The 14,520-nt window shown below is 41.1% G+C and overlaps 1 protein-coding gene across 4 annotated transcripts in view; it reads left to right on the top strand.

The window, feature by feature from the left end:
* LOC127008104 (zinc finger FYVE domain-containing protein 9-like) overlaps positions 1–14,520 on the top strand; it is a 42,506-nt gene that overhangs the window by 15,844 nt on the left and 12,142 nt on the right. For 2 of the 4 annotated variants that reach the window (XM_050879696.1, XM_050879694.1), the window contains 6 exons: positions 1,197–1,379; positions 5,214–5,333; positions 7,358–7,522; positions 8,251–8,435; positions 13,353–13,481; positions 13,733–13,837. In XM_050879696.1, the coding sequence (XP_050735653.1) occupies positions 1,197–1,379; positions 5,214–5,333; positions 7,358–7,522; positions 8,251–8,435; positions 13,353–13,481; positions 13,733–13,837 (887 nt within the window). The remainder of the gene's footprint in view (positions 1–1,196; positions 1,380–5,213; positions 5,334–7,357; positions 7,523–8,250; positions 8,436–13,352; positions 13,482–13,732; positions 13,838–14,520) is intronic. The other 2 variants (XM_050879697.1, XM_050879695.1) reach the window with 1 other exon arrangement.

Below are 14,520 nucleotides of genomic sequence, written 5' to 3'. Positions count from 1 at the left end.
AGGCATTTGGAGACATGTAAAAAATGGCAAAGAGTAGTTTGAGGGAAGATTGGAAGTAAGGGTACATTATGTGTAGATTTTCTTTCCATATTCAAAAGTTTAGGTGAATTGCTTACATGAAAAAGAATACATGGCAATTCTGAAAAGAAAAAAAAGTTGATTAAATATGTGCAGAGTATAATATTTGACTGTGGATGGAGAACTGTGCAGCACAATAGACAGTTTCCATAGAAGTGGTGCTAGAGTCTATCCATGTCAACCGCTCCCTCACACCTCTCCTCACCTGGCTGTAAATGGAGCTGTTTCTAGATTTGCCCAAGGTTGTACCCATTCTTGTTTAACTTATTTTTCACATCCTTTTCACCCTTTTCATGTTTGTCATCCTTTTGTTGATTTCATTTTCCTCATCGATTCATTTTCTCTGCTGCTTTCAAATATGTCTCCCATGTCCATATTTAATCTACATGCTATGTCTGTTCTCATTACTTTATTTCACTTTATTTTTTCTCTGTCTTTAAGCCATACTTTGTTTTATTCTTTGGTTTGCTTCTGTTTCTGGATGCTTGATATCCTCTTTTTTTATCCTCATCCATATTGTCAATATTTCAGATATCTTAAATATATGCTTGATTCATATAGATAAGCTTCATTCAACTATATTGCCATTATTATTTTGCTAGATCAATGTAATGATATACATCATAAGTATATAGTTCTTTTCCCAATACCTTATCCATGATGATTATTTTGTACAGCATAATATTGATGTACTATCAAGTCATTAATTATAATTACATTCATGTATTTTTTCTGCCATACAGTATTATTAGTTATGTGCTTTGGTTTGAACCCAAAGTAATTGTTGTCTTGGTAATAGTTTATCTTTTCAAGGGTTTACCAAAGTTTTGGCTAGAAATGAGTGAGCTGAGTAATCATATTAGGATTAGGAATTGATAGACTTGGAGTGAACGAGTAAGTGGGTGCTTTAGGGGAAGGGATCCGTCTTGCACAAACTCACTCACTTTTCCTTGATTATTTACACTAAAGTTGTTTTCACTTAGTGACATTCAAACCAAAAACTGCTTACACCCACACCCACAATGCAATGCTACACACCACAACACAACACAGTTCAGTGCAACACCACACAACACAACACCAATCAAGTAGCAATAGTAACTAGGGCTGTGTTGCAGGTGGTGGTGGTGGTGGAGGTGGAGGAGGTGGAGTTGGAGGAGGGGGGAGTGGAGGAGGTGGTAGTGTTGGTAGTAGTGGAGGGGGAGGGGGGGCCCTTCTCCGTTCCCTCCCCCCTGACCGCTGCCTCATCCCGCCTGGTACCGGCCTACCCCCCATTGTGGTTCAGACTCCCTCGACAGGAGGTTGGTGACCCCCCCTCCCTTAACCCCTTAGCCCTACCTACCATGCTTGCTCACTGTGTATCCCTTACCTACCTAAGACCCACCTGACACCTTTATGTTCACCTTGTGTGCCCACCTGCCTGCCCACATGTTTGCTCTCCTGCCTACTAATAAACCCATACTCCTTGTCTCCTCATGCTTTCCTTTATTTTTGTTTCCTTCCTACTTCATTTTCATTTTTCTGTCTTATAATTGCCTGATAATATTGCTTTCTTCAGTGATATATCTGTCTTTTAACATTTCTTCTTTCCATCCCTTCCTTTTATCCTTCCTTCTTTCTTGTCTTCCTTCTGTCCTTTCTTCCTTCTCTTCATCCTTCATGCTGCTTGGTGCACCTTTATTAACAGAAACAAAAGTAATATTATTTAAAAATCATAAAAAATAGATAAGTTTCTTTATCTGCTTTCATAAGTTTTAGAATTCACAAGTGTTCTTTTCATATTTACTTACATGTTACATTAAAAAAAGGAACTTGTTTTGTTTTTGTTATCATTATTATTATTATTATTGCATTCATTGATATAATTATGTTTTAATGTTCTACACTTCATAATAAGATGGAGTGAAAGGTCAAGCAATAAACATGAGTAAACTTTTGTCTCATTCAGGGGTGAAGATACTTGCATCATGATTTTTTGTGTTGTGTTATGTTGCACTTTCCTGAGTGTTCTTTGCATGTTACCATTGTTTCCCAGGTGGAGGTATACCTTTTAATGAACGTCTTTTGCTTGTTATTGTTCTTTCCCAAATGATCATAGTACTTGTTTTGCCTTTTATTTTTAGTTGCAGTATTTCTTGCTTGTCACAACAACAGGTAAATTTCCCTCTTCCTTATTTATGTGTTGCTTGTTCCTCATATTTCCCAAGTTCCTCCCATCCCATCCTGAGTGTTAATAGTCAACTTTTTGTCCCCTGTGCAACCCTTCCTATCAGTCCTACCAGTCTCATCCTTCCCTCCTTCCTTCTCTTCCATAAAGGAAAAAAAAGGCTTCAGAGGACAAAATTTAGCTCCTCTCCTTTACTACTTGTGGTTTTGTCCCTTTCCAGTCCCTCATCAATATGTCCTTATACCCTACTTCCCTTCCCCCACCCATCCAGTTATCCCTCCTGACCTCCCTCTGGTCATCCATCCATTCCTTTCTCCCTCCCTCAATCCATGCATCTCTCCCTCCCTCCCTCCAGTCCACATGAAAGTCACTGTTCTTAAATCTACAGAAATCTAACAGCCTGGGAAGGACTAAATATGATGAATGATAGTGTTTGTTGTGGTGTTGTAGTGTCTTTTTGTTATCACCAAATAAACAGACAAAGAAATATAAAGCACCTTGGCCTCCACATTGACAAAGCAAGAATGTGCAGATAATCATCATTTGGCAGCATTCCCATTATTGTGATTCATTTCTTTACCATTGTAATCATAATGGCAGACATTAGTTTTGCAGTATTTTTTTTCTAATTTATATTCATGTATTTATTTGATAATGACCTCATTATTTATATAATAATGATTAATTGCTTTGTTCTAAGGGTGCTTTACCTTTTGTTGCTATTGTTGTTGAGTTTATGCATTTTGGTGTTGAAAGGTGATGTGCATGCATCAAGTGTGTGTGTAGGTTAAGGATCCCGGAGTGGGTGTAGCTCGGCCCACTTCCTCTTAATGAAGCAGGAGACTTTCTAGGCAGGTGAAATACAGTAAAAGTCTGCTGATCCAAATCCCCTGTCCAAAAATACCAGTAGTCCAAATTTCAAAAGCAGAAAATTATTAAAAAAATCTACACCAAATTTTTGAAGGCAGAAAATCATGATATGAGGATATTACCAAGGAATAGCAGCCTTACATTTTCTTTGCTGTATTTGGTTCTATATATTATACAGTAGCCATTTACTGCTGGGTGGACAAGGGCACGAGTGTAAGGAGACTTCCCTTCCATCTCCACTCTTCCTGAAAATCAAACCCAAGATTTCATGGTTGTGAACTGAGCGTGCTAACCTTTGCGCTACAGAGTACTGCATCACACACACACACCAAGGAGTCATTCACTGATGGGTGGACATAGGCACAGATAAAAACAGACAGCTCATCTGTCTCCACTCAGCCTGGGAATCAGACTCGGAACCTCTTAGTTTTGAACAGGGTGCCCTGTGTGTGTGTGTGTGTGTGTGCTTGCATGCATGCTCACTCATTTTGAGTATGTGTGTGTGCATGTTAATGATTTCTGTGTATTTATATAGTTGTGATATACAAGAAGTGACCTACACTCACGAGATCGTGTCTCCAATCAGTTTATCGAGCTTAGTTTAAAATTCATGAATACTTTTGACTTGACCTGTCTCCTTTTCAAGGTCATGCTAGGTGTGTGTGTGTGGGTGCATATGTGTTTTTGTGTGTGTTTGCATGCAAGAGTTAGAAATGAAGTGTATATTGTGACCTTTAGCATCACCTGACCCTGTCTCCTTGACACCCTTCCTTGCTGTGTTGTGGTGCCCCTCACAGTGGACAGCTATCATTATCCCTACCCAGTTGCATTTAACAAGAGAGTTTCTTTGCTCTATATAGCTTTTCTTGGTTGTGTCTTTTCCCAGATGTTAAGATCTCTTGTCAAATATGTTCTTAACCATGTGATTTCCTCTTCCATTATATTGTTGACTTACTCTTTGATATTGCCCTCTTCACTCATATTGTTTCCTGCTTCTTACTGCAGTTGCTGTCCACCAGATCTGTCTTCTAACTATCACAGCTCCTGCCGTATATCATATCACCTTCCCTCCTTATCCTTGACTTCTAATTCTTCTGACTGTTGCCAATACATGCTGTGACATCAGCCTTGTGCTTTTACTGTTGGTTCTTGTCACTCTCACTGTCTGTTGTCCTCTGTTATTTGCTTTTATTTCCTTTTCCTGTTCTTAATGCTGATCCTTAGTATCTCTGCTGGCCTTATTCATGCTGGTAATTGCACCTAATGAGTTCTTTCTTGTTCCCTGCTGCTTCTGGTCCTCTCTCACCTATTTTGTTGCTTAGGTTTTTTGTTCATTCCAGTATGTTTTGAAAGAGAGTGAGAGCGAGAGAGAGAGAGTAATAACTTTGGATAACCCCAAAAAGAAACGCACACATACACACACACACACAAGTATGGAACTCTGTAGTGCAGGTGTTAGAACATTTGCCTCACAACTGTGAGGTCCCAGGTTCAATTTCTGGGCAGAGTGGAGACTGATTGGCAGTCTCCTTTAATCTATGCCCATGTCCACCCTGCAGTGAATGGGTCAGTTGGTGGTTGTGTCCTACCTCATGGCTGTGTGAGTGTGTTATCAAAGCCCCAGACCATGGTAAATTATACACACACACACACACACACACACACACACACACACACACGGCCCGATAGCTCAGGGGTAGAGCGTCTGGCTCACAACCAGAAGGACCCGGGTTCGATTCCCCGGCCGGGTGAAGATAAGTTGGGTTTATCTTCTTTCACGTGTAACCCCTGTTCACCTAGCAGTGAGTAGGTACGCAACGTCAGGCAAGGAGTTGTGACCTCGTTGTTGCGGTGTGTTGTGTGTGAGTGGTCTCAGTCCTACCCAAAGATCGGTACTACGAGCTCTGTGCTCTCCCGTAGGGGAACGGCTGGCTGTCTTGAGAGAGACCCACAGCAGACCAAGAGGTGAATTACACACACACACACACACACACACTGAAACCCACAAAACACATGGTATCCCCCCTACTGGAAGTACCCACCTGAGCCACACCTTACACCACATCACCCTCTTTTTTCCTCCTGCCTTCCCAAACAGAGTATGTGTTTGAGGACAACCCCGACTCTGCCAAGTTGGAGGAGCAGATGCGTGGCGACGGCCCTCCGGTCATTTTTGCTGTGCATAAGAACCTCACCGTCCTTGTCAAGCTGGTGAAACGTAGGTGTTCCCCCACTGCTGTCATCCTGTTTGTCATCTTGTTCCTTCATCTTTCACTCTGTTTCCTTTTATATTCATTTTCTCTCTACCTCCTGCTCCCTCTCAATTCTATTTTTCTCCCTTAATCTCATTTTTTTGAGTTTGTGTCACATTTTGCTCATTGATGCTTCAGTATAATACTCATTTGTTGTGTTGTTCATCTTGTCACACTTATTTTGCCATTTTTTTCTCCATGTCACATCTGAATCATCTTTATCAGTTGGGTTCAGAAACAATATTTAATCTAATACATTCATAACCTTTCTGAAACTTTTACCATCTTCGTATGTGCTGATAATGCAGCTAGCAGCATCAGTAGGAATCATTGTTCTTTAAGGGGAGGCAACGCCCCCCAACAATCAATTTTTCGAGCCATACCTCAAAATTGGGTTTTCAACAGTTTTGTTATCCCTGAAATATGTGGGTTTTCTGTGAAAACTGCATCCACTTATCTCAATTCTTTCTATTTTAAAATGCGATTTGTTTATTGTCAATTACGGGTTCTTTAAATGTCCTGTGCATGTGGTGGCATGTATGCCGTCACTCTGCATCATTTTGAAGCATTTTTTTATTTATTTATTTATTTATCTATTTTTTTTTTTTTTTTTAGTATTTTACAATTTTGAGCATCATATGGCAACACCGAGTGTTGGTGGTGGTCTCACAGACTGTCATACGGGAAGGTTGTTGTCACCACCCTTGCCAGCGTTACCCTTCCATTGAACGCCTTACTTGACAGTTTTTCTTGGTTGTTTTTGCCTTCACATCAAGATGGGATGACTAAAAAGGCATAAGTGCAATCTGAGAAACCTTATGGCAACTATAAATCAGCGAAGAGGGCTGCCAACCTGCGAAGAGGGTACCTGCGCAGAGCGTGATGGGGTTCACCGATAGTGATGGGAAGGAACGGAATATCACTGAAATTAATGTAAAATTGGTGTATGAAGCCCTCATCAATAACCTTGGAGCACCTGGACTGAACTGCATCATTGCAGCCCTCAGCATGCCTTCCATTTCTCAGGGCAAGTTTGACAGGTACCCAAGATACCTGTACAAGAGGATGGAGAGTCATTATGAAGATATGATAAAGAAGGGAATAGAGGCAGTTTTTCAGCACTACAGGAACACTGGTGTGGAGCCTGCTGCAGCTACGGGATACCTGGATATTGCTGTATCCTGCAATGGCACTTGGCAGAAAAGAGGACACACCTCTCACATGTAGAAGGGGATCAGATGCCTTTTCTGAAAATTATGCTCATAATAAAATGAGAAAAGGAGTCTTTATACCCTTAGTAGCCTTCAAATGCACTATTACAATAATACACACAAATATTTTAATATGTTTATGCGGGAGCAACCATAAGTTTACAGAAAAACAAGCCATATCTCGAAACGTAAGTTTTTGTTATTAAAGCTGAAATTACTCACTTATTAATTAACTGATTGTAAAAGTGAATATACCTATGGACAGCTAAATGCATCCCCTATTTTTTGGCCATAAGAAAAATGTACTTTTCTAAGTTGTGATTTATTTAGAAATATTTTTGTTGATAAAATTCAGTTTTTTATTTCAACTTGTTTCGCATCAAATTACAGAACTATGAAAACACTCAGAAAAAATATTCCATGGCGAAAGTGTAGCAACAGGTATGGTTATTAAAGGGACAAAAATTCAAACTTGTGCGTGACCGTTACAAGCTAGAATTTCCGTTACAACTTTCCTATTTTTCAAGTATAGCATTTTCATTTTTTTTCCGAAAGTATTCATCCAAATCCAATGACATTTAGTTTTTTATATTTTGATAAGACACCATGAGCTGTGTAATGTTTCAAAGAAATGGGCCAAAAAAATTTGCACCTTCACCCTTAAATCTTTACTTAACACAAAACATGAATTATGAAATAGATCATGTAGTGTTCAGTCATCATCATTAAGAGTATCAGTTTAGTATTATCATATCTTTTTATTTTCCCTCGCCCCCAAGTGGAATGCTGTGTTGGTGTGGAGGTGTGGAACCTGGCCACGCGGGGGCTGTGCACAGCGGGCCAGGAGGAGCTGGTGGTGCTGCTGGAGGTGGCCCCCGGGGAGACACACCCACCCAGGGACCTCTTTGCATTCTTTCACACTGTTTATCAACAAGCCAACCAAGGTGTGTTATTATTATCATTTTGTGGGTGTGTTTGTGTCCAACCATATTTCTGTTTTTCAATACATAGATAAAAAAGTTAAGTTTAGTTCCTCTCTGCAGCAGTTTAAAAAGCGCCCAGTAAGACCCTCTGTACAGAATCATAGTGGCTTGTAAAAGGTAAAGTTGGGGGCATGTGGTCAGCTTCACATGGCCTCAGTACTCCATCTCATTGGCCCTTGAGCCTGTGGTGAATAAGAACCCGTTACCCCAGGACACAAGGCCAGTGTGACATACATGTTATCACAGTTTACCTTCCCCAGGTAGCCATTTATCTACCAACCTAAAAGGGAAAATGAACAGTTAGGTGAGCTGAGTGCTGTCTGCCCTGGGCTGGAATCAAATCTAGGCTGACAGATTTGTACTAGACATGCTAACCACTATACCACCGAGATGCTGATCAACTGTTTCCTTCCCAAATAACTGAAGACACTCTAGTAAGAGCTACACTGCCCAATATAGAGTTAGAAAAGCTGCAAGGGCAACTTAGGCAGCATAGATAGATGAATGCATGAGTAATTGGATTAAGAAATCACTAGCAACCTTCCATGCATTCCTCAGACAGACAGATTTCAGCCACACCAACTGTATGCAGTCAGAGAAGCTACTAGGACAAAAAGTCAGCATAAATAGATTAGCATATGAACAACTGACTTAATCACTAACCACTTCCTCCCTAACTCATTCCTCAGGCAACCTAGTGACGGAGCTTGGTCACACTATCTTCACGGAATCTGAGGGGCTGCTGGGGTCCCGGGAGCATGGTGGGTTCCTCTATGTCCGCCCTACCTTCCAGTGCCTCCGCAACTTGGTGCTGCCACCCTCACCATACATCTTTGCTGTGCTCATACAAAAGTGGGAGACACCGTGGGCAAAGGCAAGTGAAGGAGGAAAAGGAGGGAGTTGAATATACATTATTTTATGGTTTTATGGACTAATTGGGGGGGATCTTAGTCCGTTGATGCCAAAAGTCTGTTAGTAGAAGTGGAAATTTCAAAAGAACAATGAACCTAATACAGTACCCTCCCGAGTTTCGCGCTTGCTTTGTTCCGAAGGTATAGTGCTAAACTCGAGGATCATGAAACTCAGGGTATTAAAAACAATGTAAAAGCACTTTTGGTTCCGACCCGTGGAGAAACTGACTTTTTTTTTCGACTTTACTTCATTGTTATCTCAAAATATGTAGCTTGGTAAAAGAAAGAAAATAGGAAGTGAGAACGGGACATTTTGAAGCCGCAATTGAAGGCGGCTGCCTTACAATTGGCTGGCAGTTCTGAAAACATGCTTGTGATTCATTGAGTCCAATGATGTCATCGACAGCGGTCACCCAATCAGAAGCCTCGCTGCCTTAAGGCGGTGTCATTCTGACCAATTTCCTCCAAGCGTTGGAGTTATACAGTGCCCAACCGGGAGCAAGTTGTGGGTTGTCCATAAGCTGGTGTCACACTGGGCCTCTTTCCTCCAACCATGTTGGCGGTAGGAGCAACCGGTAACTCCAACTTTTCCGGGTGTGCGTCACACACGGCCGAGGTCGGTTGCCCATAAACAAGACAGTTGCCCCGTAATCCACATGGCGTCGTCTGCTAAAGTAAGGGCTGTCGCGGCTTGTGCTGCCATTACCCATGTTATGGACATGTTGCTGCAGTTAATGGAAGGAAGAAGCGGGTGTGGGCACGATTATGGAAGTCTTCAAAGACGGGAGGACAGGAGTGTTTACCCAAAACTCGTCAGAGAACTGGATAAATTTCCAGAATGTCGTCCGTGGGACACTGTTGGACGAACCTATTTTTTCTGGTAGTTTTCGGTGTGTTATGAAATAGTCAAGTCGCGTATGATGCGAATTTGTAAGGCGTGGTTTCCTATGATGCAGTATGGTTTCAGAATCGTATGTTCAGATCACTTGGGTAAAACCATCTATGGCACGGTTCGTGGTCTCCCCTGGCCAAACAAGCGGAGTTGCCAGGTTAAATTTTATTTTCCGAGGGGAAAAATCTCATGGTGGTGGTTGGGTTGGTTTTTGGGAGGATTTCTCTCTCTCTCTCTCTCTCTCTCTCTCTCTCTCTCTCTCTCTCTCTCTCTCTCTCTCTCCCCCCCCCCCCACACACACACACATGTGTATTCAGTAAGTTACAAATTATCCTCATTATCAGAATGATCATATAGCCAAAATTTATAGATGTAGATGAGAAGAACGTTCGCAGTTGGCTGCCGTGGCCCGCACTCAAATTCCAAGTCACAGTCATGCACTCCCTGACTGCTCCACATCTCTTCCCGTCAATCTTTTTCCCCTTCTTTGCTCCTTTTTTCATGTAAAGTGGACCTGGCCAAACTGTCTATTCTGGCAGGCAAAAAAGAAAGCGATCTGGCTACTCGCCTACTAAAATTTACAGCAGGCTGTTTCTGCACGTCAACCTGCTGGCAAACTGGCTTTTAAAAATATAAATGGTGTTCCCAGAGCCTTTCCTTTCTTTTGTCTTTCCCACTGCCCAGTCCGAAAGGGAAGAAATCAGACAAGGTGTATAAGGAAACTAACGAGAGAGAGAGAGAGAGAGAGAGAGAGAGAGAGAGAGAGAGAGAGAGAGAGAGAGAGAGAGAGAGATCTTTAAAAGTGGTTGGTCTCCACTAATTATTGCATTAATATGCGTGCCATATAATATGGGGAAAGTAAATGATTGGGCGGGTGTTGGGCGGAATGTGGCGGCGGCACGGCGGGTTCCCAGTCCTGATCTGATGAGTATACATGTCTAGTTAATCCCCCGACCTCCGCACGGCAAGGAGTCGGCTCACTTACCATGCACATGCTGCACAATGGCTTGCAAGCCTGTTGGGAAACCCATGGGCAAGATTCGCCCATGTATGTGGCTGCAGGTGGGATAAAATGGTGACTAGCCAGTACCAAATTGCATTATCCCCATACGTACTGAGTGGAAAAGTGGGTGTTGGCGGTGGCCAAGTGGATAAGGTGGTGAGCGTGGGGTCGGACTGAACAATATCAAAAGGCAGATAATGCCTACCAGTGCACTTGGGCTAAAAAAAAAAAATATTTCTATGGTGCGGCCGTTGCTCAGAACCAATTAACCGTGCCATATGCAACTCGACTGTAATCTGCTAACCGTTTCTGTCGCTAATCATTAAATCACTAATATAATGATTGACTTTTCAATGCCTGTTGTACGTGCAACTGCTGCTGCAGCGGCAATATAGCTCGCAGAGACATTCAGTTTGCTTACTGTTTCCATATTTCACTCACCGCTCACAAAGATCATGAGTGGGCAAACTAGAACAGAACCAGGCACACAAATGTTTTCCTGCATTCACACAGTGTGCATACGTGGTGGACAGCAGAATGACTTATTTCAGCGAGGAGATATTTCTCGCAACATCGGCCAGCGTAGTGGATGACCGCTGCCGCCATGTCCTGTCCTGCGCCAGGAACACAACACCGGGAGTCCTTCTACAGTTTTCATAGACTGGAGAAAAAAGTTTTTTGGATTGTGGTTCTACAGCACAAATATCAAATAGTAAACAAAGCAGCTCTGCCAGTCCACTTTACGAGTCTCTTGGTGGGCCATCTTCCACTGCTCCTCACTTCTCAGCCACTGCCGTCGTCTGTTTGTTTACATACAGCCGTGTGACTAGTCTGCTCCCTGCGTCTACCAATCCTCCCATTCCACCTCTTTGCAGTTGAAGTCACCCATTATAATTATTCTCTCACTCTCTCAATATTCCAACCAGGCAACTCACCGTGTCTTTTATCATTTGTTCATATTCTCGCAGCTTCCATGTGCTTGTTCTTGGGGGCACATACCCTACTACATAATGCCTCCTTCTTCCTTCAGCACCCATAATTTTTACTTTCAACACCTCTGCCAAGCCTTCACCCTCAATCAACTCCTCCACCCTAATGCCTTTTTTAACCATCAACATCACACCTCCCTGTGTGTGTGTATGTGTTTCTGTCAGTTGTAGTATGCTTGTGGAAGAGGCTCCATGTTAAAACTTACCGTACTGGTGTGCGGGTGGCTGCCCATCACCGTGGCAACCAAAGGCATGGATCACTGCCATTCTCCCCAACTTTCATAAACATTATAATGCGTTACTCTCAACACTTTACCGACACTCACAAACACTGCTATTTTCCATTATATTTACGTCCTAGAATCATACATAAGACTTTCTTGTGGTGTAAATGAGGTGCTGCGTGCAATATTGGGGTAAGCGCCAACCACGTGGGTTTAGAGTTACGATCATACACTACTATTTTGACCCTTCCTCTTTTATCCGAGCAAGTCGTTTACCCCAAATCAACACTGGAAATAGGGTAAAAAGTCTCGGGGAGAACATATCTCGCTCAAACATATGGTCCACGCAAGGTAGGGTGTGCATGCTGGCGTGGGGTAATGGTGTAAGTCCCCAGCGGGCTCTGGGAGGAAATGACGCAGTTGCCATGTCTAGCTGATCTAATTAATTTTTCGTACAATTTTTAACTTTGTTTGATATTCAATAGCTGACTTTATGTACTTTTGTTTGTTGTACTTTTTATAACTGACTAGTGACAATTTTTAACTAGTTCTTTCTGAGTGAACATGACTAGCTACATTAATTACAACAATTTGCATTATCTTCCGACTTCCGACTGCTCTAAATCCCAGTAAATCACAATATGAGTAAAAAAAATACTTTTGGTGGATTTTCTTCTCTTTTCAAAACCCTTTTTTTTTTTTTTTTTTTCACTTTGTACATAACACGGGCAGTTTTGTCTTTACATAAGCTTCATTTTGGTATCAAAATGATGATTCTAGTTTTAAAACCAACAAAAAAATTGCAATTTGAAGTTGCAAAAACTTCAACTGCGATTTCTGAGGTTTTTAAAAACTGGCGCTTTCCCCAATATTGCACGCAGCGCCTCAGATATGTTCTTTATTTCAGTGGGAACCACAAGGAAGAAAATATTTCATTAGGTGGGCTAAAAAAGACATACCAAATGTGCTTGAGACAAAAAGCACCAGAGCTTGTACATTCTTACCAATATTGGCAACGAAAGGTTGGACTTTATAAAGTAACCAAAGGATGGGAGGTCAGATAAAGGGAGGAGGGCAAGATGGCTAGAAGATGCTATTGCAGTTACCAGGCATGGCCGGTTCAAAAACTATTCTCGGTCAGTTCCCATGGATTTCTAACCCTCTGACCTTGTCCATTAAATCCAAAATCCATTTAAAGTAGGTCTGTTGAACCGAGGGCTCACTGTATTTAAAAAGTGAAAGGAATGTGTCTGGATCAGGAGCTAGAATAAAAAGGTAATAGAAAATTGGGTGTGTTTGGATAGGGAAAGCAGAGAGAAGTAAGTGTTTGAATTATAGGGAAGAAAAGGTAGGAAAAACTCAAGAATGGGTTTGGGTAGAAAAAAGATGATGTGTATTAGTTAGGAGGGAGAAGAGGTTAGTGAAGAAGTAGAATGAGTGTTGTGTGTGTTTGCATAAAGATAGAAGGGAGGAGTGATTTTTATTTATTTATTTATTTTTTATTTTATTTTTTTATTTAGGAAGGGAGGAGGTTATGTCTATGTCAAAGAAAACAATGTAGATTGGTTACTTCCTTCAAGGGATTGCAAAGCTAAAGAAAAAAAGTGTTTTACATATTTAGGAAAAATAACAGTAATGATAGAATTGACCTCCCTTGTGGCCTCTCTACATTCTTTTACGGACGCAGTGATACATATTTTTTTTCTTTTTTTCTTGAGCTGTTTCCTTTACTGTATGCCACACCTTTCCCTGACATTGATTGCATCTCACAGGTGTTCCCCCTCCGGCTGATGCTGCGTATGGGAGCTGAGTTCCGCTACTACCCCTGCCCCCTGGTGTCCACTAGAAACCGCAAACCAGTCTTCTGTGAGATTGGACACACCATCATGAACCTGCTGGTGGTAGGTTGTTTTTCCTTTCACTCACAAAACACATGACTTGCCTCTAGTCAGTGACAACCTTGCCTCATTTGTGGTGTTTTAACCAGACTTGGCTGGACCTAATCTGATAATCTAATGAAAAATACTAGATATAAGGAAAAAGATAAACTGTGCTCTCAATTTTTTGGTTTATTTATTCTCTTTGGGGTGGAGGAATGGGGAATGTTTGGGTTGTGTGCATTTCATGGCTTCACCTTTATTCTTCCCTGCAGGACTTCCGTAACTATGCCTACACCGTCCCAGCCATCGAAGGCTTTGTCATCCACATGGAGGACAAGAAGACCAGCCTCTTGTTCCCCAAGAATAGATATGAACAGGTAAGTGGATAGCAGACTTAGTCATCTGTGAATCTGTATGGAACAAACTTAAACCCTCTGATCCTTGTCATGCTTGACATTAAAAGTACATACAGTCAAACCTCGGTTTACGAGTTTAATTCGTTCCGGAATTTTGCTCGCACACCAAAACACTTGTAAACCAAACTGAATTTCCCCATTGAAATTAATGTAAATCCCATTAATGTGTCCCATATCAAAAATAAATAAATAAATAAATAAAAAAAAATAAAAAAAAATATATATATTATATATATATATATATATATATATATATATATATATATATATATATATATATATATATATATATATATATATATATATATATATATAAAAATTTATATATAAACCATTTTACATATTAATTTTTACAAAATTAAAATAATTTTAGTAACAAATAGCAATGATAAATAATATGTAACACAAATCAATGTGTTATGGTTGTTACAGAGATTCCCACAACCGCTAACTACACTCGAGGTGTAGGCTTCGCCATACCTGGGCGTTATCACGATAAGTTATCACGATACTTTATCGCTGATAACAAAATCAGGTTATCGGCCATCCGCTACTTATTTAAATATATATCGGTATCTTCATTACTTTTGTAACCAAACTAGCGATAATCGCTACTTTTTTCCGCCTCTCATGCGCATGCGTGG

This window comes from Eriocheir sinensis, chromosome 37 (assembly GCF_024679095.1).
Source record: "Eriocheir sinensis breed Jianghai 21 chromosome 37, ASM2467909v1, whole genome shotgun sequence".
Lineage (NCBI taxonomy): Eukaryota > Metazoa > Arthropoda > Malacostraca > Decapoda > Varunidae > Eriocheir > Eriocheir sinensis.
Note: the sequence above shows the minus strand (reverse complement) of the source record. Positions and strands in the feature narration are given on the sequence as shown.